The 22,469-nt window shown below is 38.4% G+C and overlaps 1 protein-coding gene and 1 long non-coding RNA gene across 2 annotated transcripts in view; one reads left to right on the top strand and one right to left on the bottom strand.

The window, feature by feature from the left end:
• ABCC9 (ATP binding cassette subfamily C member 9) overlaps positions 1 to 7,381 on the top strand; it is a 134,565-nt gene extending 127,184 nt beyond the window's left edge. Inside the window, 1 exon segment of the mRNA XM_034645224.1 lies at positions 4,679 to 7,381. Within this exon segment, the coding sequence (XP_034501115.1) occupies positions 4,679 to 4,816 (138 nt within the window). The 3' untranslated portion in view covers positions 4,817 to 7,381.
• Positions 13 to 22,459, bottom strand: LOC117796666. The gene is made up of 3 exons (XR_004621249.1): positions 22,347 to 22,459; positions 10,628 to 10,690; positions 13 to 125 (listed from the first exon to the last, which is right to left on the bottom strand). It is a non-coding gene; the product is annotated as an uncharacterized LOC117796666 (long non-coding RNA).
• Between the last annotated feature and the right edge of the window lie 10 nt (positions 22,460 to 22,469).

The raw sequence follows: 22,469 nt of genomic DNA, 5'->3' as shown, positions 1-22,469 counted from the left end.
AAGTATCGGAGACAGGGTGGATTTACTCCTCTTTGGTTTTTGTTCAGAGATTCAATAATCTTTATTTTGGGGCAATTCAAGTATATGTATGTTGAATTATGTATTTCTTGGCCAATGTTCTTTATCTGTGCAAAACAAAAACAAAACAAAACAAAAACTCAGCTATGCTCTGAAAGCTTTTATATACTTTTTTTCCCAAAACTGTTCTACCTAGCTCCACTAAGTTACAGTGATGGGATATCCTAAATCTAAGGATTCCAGGAGGAATGCCTGCATTTTTTTCACCAGATACAGATGGTAGTTCATATGGGATAATTCTCTTTTCAATAATCTAATCATCTGATGAGCACTTTCAGAAGCAAAATTCTTCAACCTGACTACCAATTCTGCCACCGCTTACACTTGATTTCTGTTCTTATTCACCTAACTGTTTAAGAAAAGAAGGCAATGAGATACATCACAGCTGAGGCAGATACTTTCCCTGAGCACCAAACTGAGGAATTGCCCAGATCTTTGTATGTGTAATAGCTTACTTACAGTAGGCCACGATTTTCTCCTTCCTCTTTGCAGATGGATGGATTCTTGCTCATATTTGGGCTTAATGTTTAACAAGAACTTTTTAAAATGAATCACCTGGACATTTTCCCTCTTGCTGATTCTTGTCTTTCCATTTCTCTTTTCTCTCCAGCACCGTGTCTCTTCTATCTTGGATGCGGGTCTTGTGTTAGTCTTCTCTGAGGGTATTTTAGTGGAGTGTGATACTGTTCCCAACTTGCTCGCCCACAAGAATGGCCTCTTTTCCACTTTGGTGATGACCAACAAGTAGACCGTCATCAGCTACTCTGCCAACTGTCCCATTCTCTGGTAGATATCTTGGGGGGGGGTCCCCTCAGCCAGGCAGGGCTAATGCAGTGATTAAAGGGGATGGCGTGGGAACTATCTACCGAGTATTCTCACATAAATCCGCTTGACCAGCTGCTTCCATTATGTTCAATACCGAATGGGGCGCACGCATAATTTGCTAATNCCAGGCAGGGCTAATGCAGTGATTAAAGGGGATGGCGTGGGAACTATCTACCGAGTATTCTCACATAAATCCACTTGACCAGCTGCTTCCATTATGTTCAATACCGAATGGGGCGCACGCATAATTTGCTAATATATATATATGTAAGAGATAGTATTTACAGAAATCCGAGAACCAGATTTACCTCTGTCCTGGGGACCAATTTCACTGTTCTTTGGGGATATATTGTGAAGTGTTCTTAAAAATACTGTACATGGTCCTTACCTGACTGAAGATGGCATTTTTTTAATTCACAGACTTATTTAGGTTTCACTGTTGAATACTGGAGCTATGTATGGAGTGCTTGCTTATGCTTCCATTTTTGTGAATGATGCATGGAAAAAGTGCACCCTTTGAAGTGTAGCTTTTTTTTAAGTGGCAGGAAATGACTCCCATCAGGGCCCACCTTCTGGACACTGGGCCTAAGTAAAGAAAAAGCCGCTTTTCTCTCACTTCCTCCATGAACTCTGCCCTGGAGGAGAGTCACCACCTGATTAAGTCATTTATAGTTGAGTGTGAATGATTCAACAGGTAAGAGAATTGGCTAATTTGAAAAACAGTTCTCTAATATTTTCAAGAATTTTCTTACTGGAAACGGTAGGGAGATATTTGTGGGGGGAGTAGAAAGAAAGGGCAGGTAAAGGCGGAGGGAAGCAGATCCTTGCCTACCCAAAAGATGTTTTCTCTCTTCTGCATGAAGCATGGTATTGTTGAGCGGCCCCATTTAGTTTACGCCTGGAAGATTACTTGAGCATAATTTGTATTTTTAACCAAAAGATTATGTTCTCTTTTTGTCCACCTATATTCACTGAATACTTTTCCGTAGACTTCTGTATCTTTCACTCGTTCTTCATTTCAAGACCACTGAAGTGGAGGTGGCCACTAGGATACCTCCCCACGGGGAACACAGAAAGCCATGGGTAGGACAAATTACCATGGGACCAACTCCTCTTACCAGGCTCTTAACAGAGAGAGACCAGCAGCCTGTGGTAGAACCCTTGTAGAGTGATTCTCAGCTCTTTAGTTAAGCAGTAACTGTTCTTTCTTCCCTGCTAAAAGTTGTTCTGTTAATTTTGTTAACTACCACTGAAAATTGTGAAAGAACTTCAAAAGATAACTTTCTCTGTCTTCTAAAAGGAAGCCTTCGTGCACCAAAATAGTGCATGACATTTATTTATGACAGTGATTTTTCATCCTTCACTCTTGATTAATTTCTCTAAAGCACTTTGAAAATTACATCAATGCTCTTATAATTGACACCACACTTTCTCAAGCAAAAAATGATTTGGGTTAATGGAATAAGCACCCCCATATATTTCTTTCTGTTGGCCAACATTTTTCCATGTTTTTATTTTTATTTCTTAAACAAACATTATTTTAGTATAATAAGGCAATGTTTATAATATTCTATTTAGGGATTGAGAGGCCAGATTCTTTTTTTAGCCTCTGTGATATGGTTATTGAAGAATTAATCTTTTTTGGAGGGGAAATACACAGAAGATATTAAACAGTTCAGTCACCGTAAGTTTATTTTTTTTCTAAATACATGGGTAGACAAGTGACTCCGGTCTCCTCTCAAAGATAAAGAAACATTATCCTGCCAATTTTGGTAATTCCTAAATACATATTATTCATTACCAATATTCAGTGAATGATAGGTTTGTCTATGGATGTTGGAAATGGTGGTACATGTTCTGAGCTCGCATCTTTATTATCTTCCATATATGTCTTTCTTTTCTCCTCCAGTTGTCCTGTGACTGATTGCTTTTCTGAAAGCATAAGCATTGAGACTACCCCATCTACATGGCCCAGGGCTGATGATAGGCATTTGGCCCGAGGGATGGCTTTAGGTTGGACTCTGGGTTGTTAGGAGAAGGGACTTTGGAAACCTGTGTATCAGATTCACAGACGATATTTCTGAGTTTGGCACTCCCATCAGCACGCTGGTGTTTTGACCTGGATAGTCCAGGTCCAATATGGTAGCCCAGAACCACATGTGGCTATTGAGCACTTAAAACTCAGGTGGTCCAAATTAAGACATGTTGTAAATGTGAAATACACACTGGATTTCAAACACCTGTTACTAATAGAAAAATGTAAAAGATACCATTACTAATTTTTATATTGGTTATATATTGAAATATTTTGAATCTATTGGGTTAAAATATATTATTAAAACGGATTTCATGGGATACCTAGATGGCTCAGTCGGTAGAGCATGTGACTCTTCATCTCAGGGTCATGAGTTCAAGCCCCACATTGGCCATGGAGCTTACATTAAAAAAAAAAAAATCAAGTGGATTTAATATAACTTAACATAGATTTCATCTGTTTATTTGTGCCTTGAAAATATGGCTTTTAAGAAATTTAAAATTACTTATGTCTCACATTTGTGGTCCACATTATATTTCTACTTCATAGCACCTATCTTACCAAGAGAAGTAAAAAGACCCATGGGCACAGATTTTTCCCTTGTAAATTTTAAAAATAAAAAGTAATAGTAGCTGACATTTAGTATGTGCTCGTATGTGTCAGACAAGGTGCTGAATTCCTTTTACATGGATTACTTCATTTGATCCTCACCACCATTCTTCGAGGCAGGTACTATATTTTCACATCATTTTATAGATGTGGAACTTGAGTCATACAAAAGTTGAGTTTGCCGATCAGGATTGCACAACCACACAGGTGGGGAAAGCAAAATACACGCTCAGTCTAACCTCAAAGCCTATGCTCTTAACCACAGTGCTAATAATGGAAGGTGAGCAATCTTTGAAAGTAGCAGATACTCCCTACAAAACAATTTGATAGCAGGGTGGAAATATCTCATGCTTTGAAGTTAATAAGCCTGATTTTATGCTGGTTCTGCTGCTTGTTATCTATGTGATCTCCTGTTTTTGCTTTATCTCTATGAGCCACAATGGTCTTGTGCATAAAGGAGAGGGAAAACACCCACATTTGAGGAGTGTTTTGATGATTAATAAGTATGTGCGTGGAACACCTAATGTATACGTTCAAGTAGCTTTTATTAGTAGTAATTACTAATCCCAAAGCTTCTCTCCAAAAGGTGCCAGGTGAAAAGAGAGAACAAGTGTGTGGCAGTGATCTCTAAAGACTAAGAGACGGCATGTCTGAAGTCCTGGGTAACCCCTGCTTATACTGCATGCCAGAATGCACTTCCCCATAGTGTGTTCCCAGAATCTAACCACCTTCCAAGGCTCTTCAAATTGTGCATTAGCCCACGAATTAGTTGACTCTACACAAGAGATAATTTTAGTCTAGACTAAACTATAACCCAACTGGTTCACGATGGGTCTTCTTATCGTTTAATTATTGGACAAACAAAATTAGCCTCCTTGCATTTCCATGAAAGTGCTGAAACTACTATTTAGCTACGCTCAATTTAACACAGCCCATCTAAGACCCAGTCACACTCGCCAGTGTTGAAAAGTATGTAAATAATGATATGTTAAATAAGACAGAAAAAAAGGCTGTGCTTCTATTCTGGTACCTCCTAGCACCCCAAGATAAATAATCCGTGAGATATGCGTATTCCATTGCTTTGGCTTGTGAACTATGTAACAAGTACATGTATTTTCTTTTCACTTGCAGCATCGGGTTCACACTATTCTGACGGCAGACCTGGTTATTGTGATGAAGCGAGGAAATATTTTAGAATATGACACTCCGGAAAGCCTCTTGGCTAGGGAAGATGGAGTTTTTGCTTCTTTTGTTCGTGCAGACATGTGAAGGGATGTCGTAAACCGATACATGGATTTAAAATAATGCAGTCATAACCTACTTAACGGATCATCAGCTTGACCTTCAAAAAGTGGCATCTTAAATTTTTACACTTTTGTAAAGCATATTTGTTGTGTTGTGGGACTTTGTAATTAGTTACAATGTCACTTTACCAATGAATATTGTATTTCCTCTTGATATTTCTTTTTTGTTTTGTTTTCCAAGGTCTTACTGCTTAATATGTTCATTATGATGATTTTCTGCTGATTAAGCCACTTAACTTTAAGAATAGTAGGCTGTATTAAAACATGTAAGCTACTTTAAGTGGTAAGTCAACAGCTATAATTTCTCATAATTTTAAGTCTGATAAATATCTCTCAGGCATAGAAGTCACCATGAGTATTCAGTATGGTTATACTCTTATTTGTAAGAATATGTTTTCCTTTTTGTTGGTGTCCCCAGATGTTATTGGAAGAGAATTAAGAGGGGAGGTTTTCTAATCAGTGAGAAAATAAAACACTCAAATCCATTATCTACTGGATGAGAATATTCTCTTTTCATTTCCATTAATAGTAATACTGATGCTTCCTTTACCAGTCTCTCTTCCTCATCTAAATTGTTTCCTGTTACCAAGAAGTCATTTACGGTAGCTTTGGAAAGGCAATGCCTTAACCAGAAAGATCATGGAAAGAGTTTGGATATTTGAAAACTTATACTGAAGGTTCCATCTTTCCCTGTCCAGTCAGGAGGGAGTTCCTAAGGTATCAGGAATAATGTGCTTTTTCCAGACTAAAGTTCCAAGAGTAAATACACTCAATCCTTCCATGACAGGCCAGCTAAAGCTCTCTATGGTTTAATTCATCACTAGATGTGGTTACGATCCTGAGCCCTAAAATTCCACATTATTCAAGATTCAGGAGCATAGGGAAGTGGCCTTGTTTGCCTATATAAATATATATGAAACAAGTGTCTATTTCAAGGTGAAAGAGTATACTTCTTTTTGGCATTTCTACCCAGTGGTGTCCCACGTGTATCCATTTGGTACTGCTCTAATTTTAATGCACATGCAAAAAGTGAATCAAAATGTTATTCTAATTTTAATGTGCATGTTAAGAGTGCATCAAAAATGGATGGAATAGTAGTGTTATGTTTTGCTTAAATATAAATTAATAAATTTTATAATACTAAAACTTACCTGAACTGTCATACTACACAGCCAAAACTTTCTACTACGATTCTCTGCCCATCTAGTATAAATACCATGGATTTTCATATGAGGACCTGTGTGCATTGCTAGATTCTGAAGAATTATGATTGATAGAAAAAGAGAATTTGTGCTCCCTCCCTCTAGTTTTTATGTTCAGTTTATTGTATTGTGTACTCACTCTTGGGAAATCTGTAATGCTTGTTTGTCTGGCATATATGACTGGGCCTTCACCTGAATATAGCGTCCTGATGTTTACCTAAAATAAGTTCCATAAGGATGGACAGACATGTTCTGTGTCATTTGGCTTTAACTGTCACCGTTTATCATATATATAAAACCTCATTGAGAAAAAGCTTCTTAATGTTTCCAGAGCTAAACAAAACAGAATCAGTAACTATTAAATCAATCTTGAAAATATTTTCTAAAAATTCTACCAATCTCCTCCAAGTATTTCCAGCATGGAAATTTTTGTAAGGCTGCATTTACATGATGCTTGTTATCAACTTACACCTCATTCTCACAGAGAAATGGGGATTTACCCGTAACAGTAACCCCTCACAATATTTGTAAATTATACCGCTCTACAGGCAATGTCAACAGAAGCACAACTAATAACATGAAACTGAGAATCACATTTATCATTCGGACACCCAAGTGGTCACTAGTTCCTCATAACTTTTGGTCACTGAAGTTGAGTGTTTAATTGTTTACAAAACTGAACTGACTGAATCAAGTCAGGAATGACTTTTTTAATTGTTTAATTATGTATTATGCTATATATATGATCTATTGAATATAGAAATGACTCATCTTGAAATAACTTTTTAGTAAATAGGTACATACCTATAAAAGATGATCCTTAACCAAATCAAATCTTACACTCCCAAATTTTACATTTAATTAACTAAAATCCATTTTATAAATTTTAATTCCTTAATATTTGTTAAAAGCAATAAATGCATAAAAACTCATATGAAAAATAACAAGGTTACTGATATCACTGTGAGGTTTTTTAAAAATTTCCCTTAAAGGACCATGCATCCTCTATTCTTGCCCTACTACTCATGATCCATTTAAAAGCTTAGCTCTAGATTAGATACCAGAAGACTGGTATTTGAGATCACATAACTGATAGTTGAGATCTGGGACCATGTCTGCCTTTATGTCCTTTGCATTAATACAAGGGTCTAGCCCACAGTAGGCCCTAGTAAGTGTAGCTGATTGAGCCATTGATTAGTCTCACCACTAGCCATGGGCCTAAAACTCTGGGTTATTCTCTTCACTTCCTGTGTTGTGTTTATTCTACTGTGAAAATATACTGGCTTGGTATTATATAATAAATTACTCTTTCTCTTTGCTTGATGAAATAGGGTTATTATTCTTTCACTTGTAATATCATTGGATATCAACCAGGATGATCAATAGATGTAAATCAACACCAATTGCTGAGATAATACCTTGCTTTGACAATTTTGTTTCACATTTGCCACTTGTCCTGCACTTCATTAGTTTTATGTACAGGTTCTATGTGGAAGTTTCCATTAAGTGAAACAACTGAATCAATAAATTTTATGACATCTCTAATTAAATAGCTGGATGTCTGGACTTTTCCCTAAGGTCTATTGAGCAATTTATATAGTTATCTTCCGATATATCTTTTATCACTTATTTTAGACTATACTCTTTGGACTTCTGTGATTTATAGAACCGTGATAATTCCCTTATTGATCCATTATCTAAAGTTTAATGTAATCTTCTCATCTTAGCGTTTTAGCATAAGAAACAGTAGTCAAGAGGATGTGTCCTGTCACTTATGTTTATTTTTTCCTTGAGTAACTACACATCATTCCCAGCAGTTTTTCTCGAGCACTAGCAAGATGCACCTGGCTCAGACTTTGCAATGAAGGGGCTTATAGCTGTATTTCTAGCAAGTTTCTCCAGATAAGATTCATAACTAGCCAAGTTTGGGAATCACGGTCTACCTCAGTCATCATGTAGTCTCTGTTATGATAACACAGAGCCACAGAATCCTGAAGGTGGTTTTCACATGCTCCCTCTCTTTCCTGACATGACCGTCTTCCAGATGGCTAAAACGGGCCTCTCGGTGTCACCGAGTGAACCCCTTATTTCCATCATAAAGGAAACGTAGAGGTAAATGAACTGAATCTTACGTCAGAAGATGTAAACTGCGGTTCTGAATGCTATTTTCTTTTGTTTTGTGGTTTAAACAGCGATATGGAATCTAAGGGGGAAACCTCTTCACATCTGAATTAGCTGGCGAATCATTTGTACATTATTCCGCTAAATTTGGAGTCATATTTCCATATGTTTACAGTCCATAAATGTGAGCACTTTGAGTAGGTTTCACTCTTGATGCCTCACAATATGGAAAGAAGGTAAGTTATCTGATGATTATTCCCCTTTCCACTTTCACCTTTTTTTCTACAGGTGTTGTTATCACCACTGATCTGTGAAGGTTGATATACTCATTCTGTATATCTACTATACAGGATTTAAATTATTTCTTTTTGGGGGTGCCTAGGTGGTTCAGTCAGTTAAGCATCTGACTTCTGACTTAGGCTCAGGTAGTAATCTCTGGGTCATGGGATCAAGCCCTGCATCGGGTTCCTCAATCAGCGTGGAGTCTGCTTATCTCTCTTCCTCTGTTCTGCCTTTCCCTCTGCTCCTGCTCTCCCTCTCCCTTTCAAATAAATAAATAAAATCTTTTTAAAATAAATAATTTCTTTTTCTATGGGTAGTAGCAAATTTTCCTTAGCCATTCACACTATGGTCACCAGTGCTGTCTTTCTAAATTGACAAAGATCAAGGGAGTCATACCTGGCTAAGTACATTAATTGGCTCTAAGAAGAATGTCCTCTGTGACATTTGTGCCACCACCAACTATGACAGATCATCTGCAATCATATACTACATACTAATGACAAAGAACTTTGTTTTCTGACCATTATTTTTATGACTTAATCTGCCCACTGCATAAAATAAGTAATGTGTTCATAAACAGCAACAGTACAACACTGCTTAATGCCACTTCATTCCCATTTTTCTCTTAGAGCTACACTATGCACTATTTATACACATTATCAGTTATTGTTAAGTGAAAGACTATTGACCTTTAATATTATCAGAGTCAAGTGGATTTAGACCAGCTCTTCCATATCTAGGTATTTGCTCTTTGACCCGTAGTGGTTGGGGCTTTATTCCAACACCAGTTAAGTAAGGAGCAGTTTAAAAAAATTAATCTCTTTCAGACATCCAAAATGTTGATCAAGCCTTTGAATGTAGACATAAACAGAATTCTCAACTGTTTAAATCCCTTAATGTGTACCGTTAACCCTCTTTCACAAGTTACAACGTATCCTCCAACCCCTCACCCAGTGTGCATGCCACGCCCATGGGCACATAACTGTTCACATTTTATCTTGCATCTTAAAGAAGAATAAAACTGCATGAATCTTTTCATCACATATTAGTACAATGCATAGAAAAGTCAAATGTAGGTGCCTACAGTGGACGGCATGAAGAGAAACTCTTATAATTATAATAATTTTTAAGTGTATTTTCTAGCCCTAATACCACCTTAAGAAGACATGTCACTTCTAGATGGATCATAGAATGTGTTTCCAGTGAGAGGAGATTCAATATTTCTTTCCTATCATTTTTTAAGATAACCATGGCAACATATTGCTGGGTTATAGTGAACAGGCTCTTTTTAGTTCAACAAAGAGATGATAACGGTTGTCATAAAGGTAATGACCTGGACTGGGCATCTGTGAAAGAAAGATGGTTGTCTTCTTACTAAGGGATGCTACAGGAAAACGAACTTGGGCTTTTCATCTGGATTAATAATTTTGTGAATATCTGCTATGTGTTCACCTTTGAATAAATCAGGTGTAATTCAAGGAGATTATTTGTCAGGGTAGTACAGAACTTTCTAGTATGTTAAAAATAGTATGAAATCTTCTGAAATAACTATCTTTATTGTACTTGTACAGGGAAAGAACTGAGATTAGAATTTAAATGAATCACCTCCAAATCATGGATCTGTCTCCAGAGATGGCACTTTAAGCACCAGGGGATGGGAGTGGAGAGACAGGAGTGCTGTTGATAGGACACATCTGCCTTAAAATCTAGGGAAAGCAGAATTATCAGGTCTGAGGACAAACGCGGGCTGGGCCAGGTCTAACAGCCTGTCTGGGGACAGTCCACTCCCTCAACTCCATCTCTCTCAAGCTTCTCAGCTCCCTTCTACCCTTCTGTGCCATTCTGTCTTTCCATCCACTTCTTTCTCATCTTGCATATCGCCTTTGTCAACCACTCCTATCTCAGGTGAAATCATCTAGCGCCAGGGCCCACAACTACCTCTACTTCTCACACTGTCCTTTTCAAACTATTAAGCAAGGAGTTTTCTTTGTGGAACTCCTCTTTCTATCTTATGCATGACTGGACAACTTTTCACTACTTCACTTTGGGTCAGGGACTGACCTCTGGCCTAAAAAGCTGTGGCCAGACAGTATAGCCAATTGGAAGTAATACCCTGTGCCGAGGAAAACGTAACACAGTCTGGAGAGTGACATGAAAGCAAGAATACAAACCAAAATCACAGCCAGTAGTTTCAGGAAAAGAGTGATGATACCGAGCTGGCTACCATTATTTTCCTGTGGAAAAAAAAAAAATTAAGGGAGGGAGAACCATTCTTCTATCACATGAGCAGTAGAGTGAGCTGGTTGACTAAACCCTTTGGACATTCTTTACATGGTCCCACACCCTACCTTTGCTCCAGAGAGAGGGAAAGTCCAAAGAAGGATTAATTTTCTTTTAAAGAAGAAAACAAAACAAAATCTCCTGCCATAAGTAATCACCTCCAAATATTGACTTTTTAAGCCCAAGTTTTATTTCCCTGTGGGAATGACTACATAACTCACAGCCTGTGAGACACTTTCTCAAAACCACCCATTCAAAACAAGCAGTAACACCCACCTAGACTTGCACTCTCTCACCCATTTTAGGATCCCCAACACATAGGACAATTACAAACATATTTCAGATAGAGGCACCAGTTCCTTCCGGGGACCTGTCACTCTCAGACACTTACAAGTGCCAAGCACTTGGCCAAGGCACTGGGTTTGCTGTGTCATTGGCAAACTGGAAAAAAGAGGTGGCAAAAGTCTGTGATTTGGGGTCCAAGATTTCACCTGAAAAAAAGGAGCTTCTTTTCTTTGTTCCCACTTGACTGAACTTCTAGCATATATTAAATTCAGTAAAATATGATATTGGAAACACAAGGCATCTAGGCTTTGGCCAAAAAACTTAGGGAAAAAATTAGCAAGCCTAATATTTCATGAGAAATTCTTGGCTTAAACAGTATTTTAATAAAGCTTAGCTATGTGTGCCAATAAAGCAGAGAGATGACATAATGACTTATGATTTAAATATCATATAATCTCTGTAATGTCTAGTACCATCTTGTAACAAACAACATGAGAGAAGCAAAATTCCTGGGGGAAAGAAGAAAAGAGCAATGTGAAATCAATTCAGTTATCAGTAGAGTGCATATTGCATAAACCATCTCATTAAAAAATTTGATGAAAGCATAATTACAACTAACATATATTGAGCAGATATGATATGAGCCTTATAAGTATAATCTCATTTAATTTTGACAAAAATTCTACAAGGCAAGTAATATCACCATTTTATAAATGGGGTTCAGACTGGCTAATTTGCCCTAGGTTTAATAGAACAGAGATTCAGGCTGTCCGACCTCAAGGCCCACACTCCTGGCCATGTGCTATACTAGAGCGGTGATTCAGTTAGTGAATCCATTGAGCTTTCTTGGAAATAGTGCTTTACATGGTCTGTGATATATAATAAAGAATAATTATGTTAGGGGCGCCTGGGTAGCGCAGTTGTTAAGCATCTGCCTTCGGCTCAGGGTGATCCCAGCATTGCGGGATCAAACCCCACATCAGGCTCTTCAGCTATGAGCCTGCTTCTTCCTCTCCCACTCCCCCTGCTTGTGTTCCCTCTCTCTCTGGCTATCTCTATCTCTGTTGAATAAATAAATAAAATCTTTAAAAAAAAAAAAGAATAATTATGCTAACCTATGGAGAACATATTGAAAAAAGGAACTGGACCAGGAATTAGAAATCCTGAGTTCTAGTCTTGGTTCTATCACATTTTGGATGTGTGGCCTTGGATTAATCATTTAAAGCCTGAGTTTCCATTTCCTTCTTTGCAAAAAGGGAAGCAAAAAAACATGATAACTACTCTGCCAGCTTCATTGAGTTTTTGTGATTCTCCAATTAAACGGCGATGAAAGGATTTTATAATTTGAAAAGCACATTCTGACGTGAAATATTAGTATTGACAATCCACTACATATACCACATCTTAATAATATTATGTGGGATTATTTTGTAAGTCACAGAATAAGCTTTTTCCCTTTTAAAAAATTGATACGATTCCAACTTTACAATGGTGAGATGATATATTCAAGCCGAGATATCATACAAAAATGGCTCTAGAATATTGATATCCTTGGGGTTCTGGAAAGGGCAAATGCAAAATCAGTCTGTTGGGGTATAACCTAGATCTCCTGGAAGAGAAAAAAAAAGTAACAGAATTAATTCACTCTCAAAATTAGAACCACATGAGAAAATGAACCACCATGATGAGAAGCAAGAGACATAACAAATAGGAATATTAGCACAAGAACTGAAAATATTAAAACAATCTATAAGAGATTTAAAAATATGTATGTTTGCCAATAAGGATGTAAAAATGTACTCAACATCATTCTTCACCAGGAATGCAAATAAAAACAGCTGAAACTACAAAGACTGACTATAAATCACTAAAACTACAAAGACTGACCGGAGCAAGCTCTGCTGAAGCTGGAACTCCCAAACACCACTGAAGGGACTGTAAATGGCACAAGCTGTATGGAAAACAGGCAGTTTCTCTAAGGCTAAATATGTGCCTATACCAGGACTCAACAATCTCACTCCTGGGCTTGTGTCCAAGGGAAATGAGTGCTGCGTCCACAAAAAGATTTGTACAGCAATGTTCATAGCAGCTTTATTCATAATAGTCCAAAAAAAACCCAAAACATCCCAAATGCCCATCCACAAGAGAATGGATAAATAAATGGTGGTTTCTCCGCACAATGAGATACTCACAAATAAAACAACGTAGCCGAATCTCACAAATAAGTGCAGTACAGGAAGTCAGGTACTGAAGAGCATCTACTATAGAAGCCCATGTACACACACTCAACAAGAAGCAAAACAAACGGGCGATGAACTAAGTCATAATAGGGTTAGCTCTGGGAGGGAGCAGCTACAGTCTGCAAAGGCACAGGAGGAAATCTAGGGTGATAGACATATTTTATGTCTTGATCTGTGATCCACATGGCAGTTATATGGTTGTACATGCATGTTTTTAAAAGGTGAGAAAAAGTAGATTAATTTGGAATAGATAAAAGAAACTAGTAAAGAAAAAGCAAGAGCCATTAAAATTAAAAATTCGACGGGCAGGTTAAACAGCAATTAAGTTTAGATGATGAGAGACTTCTTTCCATTGGAAACAGATCTAGAACGTACCCAGAATGCAGCACAGAAAAGCTGATAGAAAATAAGAAGCATAATGAGAAGATATGAAGGACTGTATTAGAAGGTCTGAAATAGGGGTCTTGGAAGCAAAAAAGAAAAACCCAGAGTGAAGACGATTTAAAGGGCCAAGAACTATTTCTTAAAAAATTCAAACTCAGATGATTTCAAAATTATTGCACTTTCAAGGAGCTAATCCCTATCCATTTAAACTATTACAATCCACAGAGAAAGAATCTGCATCAATTTTTTTACAAAGACTCATAACCTAGGGTACCTGGGTGGCTCAGTAGTTAAGCTTCCGACTCCTGATTTCAGCTCAGGTCATGAGATCAAGCCCAACTTGGGGCTCCACGCTGGGTGTGGATCCTGCTTAAGATTCTCCCTTTCCCTCTTCCTCTGTCCCTCCCCCTGCACACTTGCTTTCTCTCTTTCCAAAAAAAAAAAAAAAAACAACCTGATCTCAGGGTCCTTGGATGGAGCCCAAGGCTCCATACTCAATGGGGAGTCTGCCTGAGGATTCTCTCTCCCTCTGCTCCACCCACCTCCACCCCCACCCTACCTCCCACCACGTGTGCATGTGCACCCGATCTCCCTCTATCTTTCTCTCCCATATAAATAAATCTTTTAAAAAATAAATAAAAAATTAAAATTAAAATTAAAGACATAACCTTCATCCAAAACCGGGCAGAGAGAACACAGACAGAATAATACAGACCAATTTCACTTATAAATATAAATATTGATGCAAAAATCCTAAATAAATATTAGCAAAAACAATTCAGCCATATATTAAAATAATAATTCACCATGACCACATGCAGTTTATCTGAGGAATGTAAAAACAATTTGACTTTTTTTAAATCCAGTGCTTTAATTTACCATATTAATTGGCCAAGGAAGAAACAAAAAAGATAACTTTGATATATGCTAAAAAGGCATTTTATATAATTCATCATCCATTATTAATTTTTAAAAATCTAGAAAAGTAGAAAGAGCATACTACCTTAAAATGATAACTATGTAAATTATATATTCTGGAAGAATTTTCTCAAAGTCACTAAGAAGAAGAACATGCCTGTTATTACCATCGTTATGGACTACTGGCCCGAAAATACTAACAAATGCAGGTAAAGAAAATATTCAAATAAGGGATAAGTTAATTAAATACTAATTAAGAAGGTTGTATCAAAATTATAGGTTTTTTTTAGAAAATATTATGTTTTAAGTGTATCAGCCTGTGCTAAATCCTTCACATACTCACTTCATTTAATCTAAATAACTCTGAGAGGTAGATGTTAAAGTGCCTATTTTCCAGAAGAGGAAACAGGTTCAGAGTGATGAAGTATGTTGNCATTATCTCCTCCAGTGCCGTCCATGTTGCAGCAAATGTTGAGAATTCGTTCTTTCTGGATAGCTGAGTAATATTCCATTGTACATATGGACCACAACTTCTTAATCCAGTCATCTGTTGAAGGGCATCTCGGCTCCTTCCATGATTTAGCTATTGTGATCCACATCTTTCTGACTCTAAAACTCTGTGAACTTAAACAAAGGGTTGCGGCATATTTCACACATCTTCCCCGGTCCCTCAATTTAAAAAAAAAAAAAAAAAGGTTGCCGCAACAGCACAATAAACTTCTGTAGGTTTACAGAAAGAGCATTTTATTACCCCATTTATTCTAACAATAAGTGAGGTAATTTGGCATTTTAAATTAGTAACAAATATCAAATATTTAATGCTAATATGAACCTGTTTAGAAAAATGACTTTGTGAAAGCTTTTCTGGCACAGATAATTTTTACCTAAAGGAAAATCCAGGTCACTTAATAGCAGGAAAAAAATTCTGGCAAATGATCATGGAGTCTAAATACCACTTTAGACTTCTATAATCCCTTCTGCAACTGGCACTTTTGAAAGGCGTTAATAAGGAATCACCCTACAGAGAGTTTGGAAAATGTCAGATTTCTCTTTCCAAGTACCATATGAGTCACTGAATTTTCAAAACATTGTGACGTGAAAGCTTTGCAATAGATCAGGACATTGTTGGGAATTGCTCTTTCCCTAAGAGCTTCAGAAAAACCTGTGAAGAGTTCCTATGGCAAGACAGATCCCAGGCTGATGTGAACTTGTCTTCTTTTGGCACAAGAATATCAAAGCATAATTTCAAGGCCTGGAAAAACGAACAGTGACAGCCACTATTCCTCCTCTTCTCTTGGACGAGACCCCACCAACTTTATTTAGTACTAGCATTTTGTGCCCTGCAGGCAAAAAATAATTACCACAGGTACTTTCTACTTGATTGAAGGAACCACTTTTCTCTTGGAGACATTATCACAGTAAAACAGACAGGTTGACTTCCTGGGTCCTTATTTTATTACCAGTGTCTTAGCTGGCTTCTTTTCAGTCCTCAATGTCTCGATTAAATTCAAGAGTTGAGGAGATACCAGTACAAGTGTTGGTTAGTTAGCACTCTGAAGGTCAGTGAGGTCTAGAAATAATACTCAAGTCTATAAATGATATTGTCCTGTCTCCTTAGTCTTAGGTTAGGAGAGATAGTTAGCCAATGGTTAAAGGAATCTGTGGGTCTATACCTTCCCCCCTTCCTCTCTCCACACCTGGCTCTGAGATCTTTTTGACCATCACTCAACCATAAGCAGCCCACTGTATGAATAAGAACCAACAGCTGATGAACCACTACATTCTACCTCTGAAACTAATAATACACTATATGTTAATTACATTGAATTTAAATTATTTTTAAAAAGAACTGACATTTATTAAATACTTACTACACGCCAGTCACTATCCTGAGCACTTTGTAGGGATTGTGTCATCTTGTCCTCAGGACAATTCTATGAGTTTCTTATACCTGAGTGAGCAAGAGAATCTCCAGGGGATCTTTTAAATGAGTGTTATTCTATTAGAAGTATTTAAACCTTCTCATTAAAGATATTTTCATTTTGGGGCCAAATATTTTATATTTTATTCTATCCTTGATCAATAAAAGCCTGGGGGGGCATAAAATAATGTTACCCAGTGTTTCTCATGTAGCTGAACAATGGAATAACAACCATCCCTCTGAGATACTGTCCAGTGGGAAAGCATAGGATTTGGGATCAGATGCTTTGCATTCGTTGTAACTTTTCATCTACTAGGTATTTGATTTTGGTTGAGTCATTTAGCTATACCCTAATAGACTCGTGTGTAAAAGGAAGAAAACCACCCAGCACAGCTGTATCAAGGATTAGGTCAATGTTTTTCAGAATTTAGTACATGCACTCTACCGATTCTTCGGGTAAATGGAGAGATGGATAGATCAGGGAATCTCCTTGCCACTCTTCCCAACTCATCCACTTTTTCTCTTTTCGATTCGATACACTGATCTTGTTCCTGTTGTTCGAACACACCAAACCATTTCCTTTATATTTGCTCTCGAGCTGCCTGAAGCGCTCTTCCTGCAACCCCCATCCCTGTCGATCACCTGACTAATCCTTTGTTCAAATTCCACCTTCTTAAAGAGGCCTTTTCTAAACTGTATTTAAAATTGCCAATTTCTGGCTCCCGTTACTTTCAATACTTACTCCCCTGCTTTATTCTCCTTCTAAATCTTCACACATACACATAATGTATTACTTGTTTACTTGCTTGCTCATGGCTTCCTCCCCAAGAAAGCCTTGCTGCAGGGGCTTTGCTTTGTTCACCCAGATGTACATTAAGCGGTAGTGATTGTTATTAATGCCTCCTTTCCTGACTTGCTGACCCACACCTAGGAGCTGGCATAAGTTTGAGGAGTTGAGCATGCAAGTTGAGTGGATTCTTTAGCACGAATGGTGCTGGTGGTTATCCTTAAAGAAATGGGGTGGCCTCATTTCAAGGACAGTGAGGGGTTTTTTGTACATAAATAGATACACATCTCAAAAAGAAATATTCTCTAAACTCCCTGGAACAGAAAAATAAGAAGAGTTATATTGTCATTCCCATTTCATGATAACTCAAAAAAAGTGAGTTTATAACATGCTGTTTTGATTACTAGTTTATGTAACAGTTTTATTAAGCTGATTCCCAAGCAGTATGTTCCAAAGTGGTTTATATGAGGACACTAATAATGCAGCATACCAAGCAAATAGACCAACCGTTATTTGGGCTGCTAACATGAATCGTTTCCATTGTCATTTTGAAGACTCTCCAAACTCTTACGTCTAATATGGCTCAGGAAGTCCAAGAGTTCGAAATTCACAAGTCTAGTCAAAGGCAAGGTCATTCAATGCCAGGACTTCACCCTCTATCTAGAGATTGCTTCCAAGGACTACACTGATGTGTACTTGACAATCAAAGCAGCAGAAAACTGGGAAAAGCATCAGCCTCATACTTTCTGCACCTGTTTGAAGGCACCTGACAAACTTCGTTTTTAGGAGAACAGGAATGGCAGAAATGTCTTTATCCACAAATAAAATGCTCATAGAATCTAAAAGGAACCTAACAGATGTTCACTTAAAAGTGAACAGATATCCTTGAATTGCTTCCCAGTTGCATAAATTTCTCTGGTATGCAACATGAACAGATTCTAACAGAATTCTTAAAGCCTTAAAGTCAAGAAAATCATGAGATTTTAAAAGTTAGCTCTGTTCTGCATTTATTACTCGTCTCCTCGAGAATGGCGCACGAAGTAGTCTTCACTCTTGAAAGAACAAATAGGAAAATTATAGAACAGTTAAGAAAACACATGCAACTTTTAGTGGATGATAGCAAAATAGTGATTAAACAAGTAGACCAAAAAGAAGCCTTAAGTAGTGAATGTGTTCTTAAAAAATTAATTGATTTCCTTAACAAATTTCTTAAGGTAAATTTAAATGTTCATATTTGGGCCATAATATGAGAAGAGGAAGATCAAAAGGGAGAGAAACTAGGTATCAATCAATAATTAATACTGTTGATGCTTTAACAACTTGGAGGTTAGGAGGGCTGACCCCACACGCAGTTGAAAATTCATGTATAACTTTTGATTCCCCCCAAAAAAACTTTACTAATCACTTAACTTTGACTGGAAGCCTCATGGATAACATAAACAAGTCTGTTACCATGTATTTTGTATGTTATATGCATTATATACTGTATTCTTACAATAAAGTAAACTAGAGAAAAGAAGACATTAAGAAAATCACAAGAACATGATATAATGAGCACTGGCTATTATATTATATGCAACTAATGAATCACTGAATTCTACCTCTGAAACTAATAATACACTATATGTTAATTAATTGAATTTAAATTTTAAATTTTTTTTAAAAAGAGAAAATCACAAGCGAAAATACATTCACAGTACTATACTGTATTTATCGAAAAGAATCTGCCTAGAGGTGGACCCGTGTTGTTCAAGGGTAAACCATATTTCTCTGTCACCACGATAAATACCACAGTCAGCTCTGATTTTTCCCTCTCCCACTATTGATTCTGTGTAACATTCCTTTTCTATTTATTTGCTTATTAGCCCCAGACCTCATTCCTTCTCTAATTAATGTAATAGTCTCCAGTATCCCCTTCTGCCAATCACAGAGTTTTGGAGCCCAAGGAACTCTATTCAGAAATGCAACTCCCAAAGCCATCATAGCCCCTGCTTCCTGATCAGTCCTACTAAATCAGACTTATTGTGCTGTTTTCTAATCCAAATCTTTCCACAGTTTATCTCTACCTACTGAAAACTGCCTCCACTCCTTTGTTGAGCATTTAAGGCTGTCTGTGCATTTATTTCCAAGTGGCCCATGTGGTTTTCAGCCTTACCTTTTCCATGCATTGGTTCCAAAGTATTTTTTTCAGCACCTGTCATTTGAGCTGTGATAGGCCAGAGGCTTAGGACACAAAGATAAAGAAGCCCCAGCCCTGTGCTCCAGCAGCCCTCAGTTTCATGGGGGGTGAGTGGCTGGGGGGACATACATGAATAACCCATGTGTTGAGAAGAGTGGTGACAGAGGCTGCCCAGGCAACCCTGGACTCAGGAGTCCAATCCTGCTATCTTGTTGACCTTGCTTCATCAATGCTAATTCATTTAGTTCTGTGACTAAAACGTGGCCCACTCTGGTCAGTACTCCACAATTTTGTCCCTGATGCTTCCTCTCTGTGGAACAACCTTTCTTTGCTTTTCTGCATACCCCAAATATATCTGGTCCGAAGACTGGATCAGATGTCAATTAATCCATGAAGCTTTCCTTATTGTCTTTGTCTTAATCTCTCTCATTTGAATTCCTATGGAACTTTGGTTGTATTTCCTTTTCTCCTTCTAATCACACCCTGGTTTGTATTGGGGTTTATTATCAAAGTCTTATTTCTCTTACTACAACTGTCTGCCTCTTCAGAACAGCAACAATGATTTTATGTATCTATAAACCTGAACAAAACAAACAAAACCCTTCACAAAAGGGTGAAAAGGTGTTCAATGAATGTTCCCCAAGCTAAAAGAATAGGGAATAAGTTGGACACCAAACTCAATTGTAAAATAGAACAATGAGGGGATTAACTATACAAATCGATCTCCACACACTTATAGTAAATTTACTACATAAATTACTGTAAAAATTAATGTCGGTAGAGATGAGAGCTGCCACTAACAGCATCTCCAGGCTGAAAGGGGTTAAACAGATCTATCCACAATGGGAAAAAATTCTTCATTGCCTTTATTAAAGACTAATTTTAGGTCTTTCGGTAATTAAATGAACACACTGTTTATGCTCCATACACTTTCTGCCCTGAGTCTTGGAAAATACGTGAAATTTCCAAGAATTAAAGTTTCCATTAACACAAGTGCCAAATCAGGAGGCCTGACCTGTGGGAGAAAGCACATTTGTCTTTGCTGGAGCCTATTCAAAAAACTATAGAAAGATATTTACTATATAACCTTTCTTGCGCGCAATTGCTCTGTTTTATCATTCAGACCATCTAGACACGACCAGGAAGCTGCAACATTTCAGAAAGTAACCAAGTACTGAAGAATGGCCATTTGAGTTCTAAAGTGTTGACAGCGATCCCTTTTTGGGGTAAACTTTCTCATTGGAAGAGACTCGACTTTTTTTTCTTTCTTCTTTTTGGAGGGAGGGGGTCGTTGCGCGCGCGCGCGCGCGCGCGTGTGTGTGTGTGTGTGCTCGCGCTTAACTCTCTGAGAACTAGCTTTGGCTGGTGAAGAAACACTTTTACTTAGAGTGGGTTCCAAAACATCTTCCACCTGTATCATCCCCACTAGATGGAAATTTAATGCAAATAAATATGTAAACACAGCTTGAACACCTCGGAAAACTGTTCTCTGATCTCTATATCTGGTTTTAGTCAATCTTAAGTAGCCCAGTTATCTACGCAGATTACAAAATAAAAATAAAAACTAAATTCTCTTTACGTCAGTGAACTTGGACTCCCAAGTTCTCTACCCTGAGCAGGGAGTCTTTTAAAGTCGAGCGGGTCAAGCTGGCAGCGGGGGGTCGCAGCTACTGGAAAAGAGCGGGTGCTACAGGTCCCGCCCTCCCCACCCTCCCTTTGCCCCTCCCTCTGGCCGGCTCCCTACCTCCGCGAGATGCGCCTCCCCCCACTCCCCTCCCGCCTCCACCTCGCCAACTTCGGCGGCCTCAGAGGTCTGGCGCGCGTCAAAGCCGGAACCGAGAGGCTGATTTGTGGAGCATCACCCCCAAGGTCCTGTCGCCCCCGGCCCCTCCTCCGTCCGGAGCAACGGCCCGGGGAGTAGAGTCGAGCAGGGGGAGGGGAAGATCCACACCCATCCCCCTTCCTCTAGCCCTCTCGCGTTCAGATTCGGTTGCACCTTTTATTATTTTAACTCTTCTCCCTAGGACACGCGGCCCCCGGATCTGTCCCTCCGGCGTCCGCGGTCCCTGCACCCGCGCGCCGGGATGGGAGAGCGAGGGACCTGCCAGCGGTCGGCCGGCGTGTGTAGGGAGGTGCAGCCGCCGCGCCCGCTGCCCAGAGTCTGTAAGTTTCAACGCTCCTCCCGGGGAGGGGAGGGGGAGGCTGTTCGCATCCCCGCAGATGATTTAAAATGCCAAACACAGCAGAGGTTTACAGTGTTGGATGGACTTTTCGGGGCACACTCTTTTAACTCTATCTGCAGCCCTCAGGCTATTGTCCCGGCTTTTCCTGCAGCTTCTATGTTTGATCCCTTCGCTGTAAAGTTTTTCATTTATAATATTACGAATTTCACTGGGAATTTTCCTTCTTTTTTAATGCAATTCATACCTCTTTAAACCTAAAATACTTCTTGGTCATTTTCAAGTTACGGAGCACATCGCTTATTATTATTTTGTCAAATTTCATTAAACATGTTATTTATACTGCGCAAGAGGCCACGGCCTTTTCTTCGCGTACTTCTAAAAATAACGGAGGAAGAATTTCCTCTCTTTACTTTTAATATTGCTATATCGTGTAAATAATAAATGGATCGTGAGACCCAGATGGCTTTAATTTTCATCATAGACGCCGCGTGTTTGTATCTTTGCACTAATCTACAGACGTGGTTAATCTCAGAATTATCGTTGAGCCTGCTGTTTACAGGAGGGCTCCTGGTTTTGTTTAACCAAGGCTATGCCCATATGTGTTCAAAGCGATAAGGAAAATTGAAACAGTTCCGATTCAGACCAAATAATTTATCCGCGATCCCAGAACTCAGTCGCAAACTAGATTCGTGTTTAGATTAAGAAAATCATACCTTAGCTTTGCATGTCACCTGGAACAGACCTATCCCTGAATGCCAGAACTGAAGAGTTGAGGAAATGGGGGAGGGGAAAGTTTTTAATCGTCGTTTCCCTTATGCAGGAGGACGTCCCGAGGG

Source organism: Ailuropoda melanoleuca, chromosome 16 (assembly GCF_002007445.2).
Source record: "Ailuropoda melanoleuca isolate Jingjing chromosome 16, ASM200744v2, whole genome shotgun sequence".
Taxonomy (NCBI): Eukaryota; Metazoa; Chordata; class Mammalia; order Carnivora; family Ursidae; genus Ailuropoda; species Ailuropoda melanoleuca.
The sequence above is the reverse complement of the archived record's forward strand: the minus strand, read 5'-3'. Positions and strand labels throughout refer to the sequence as shown.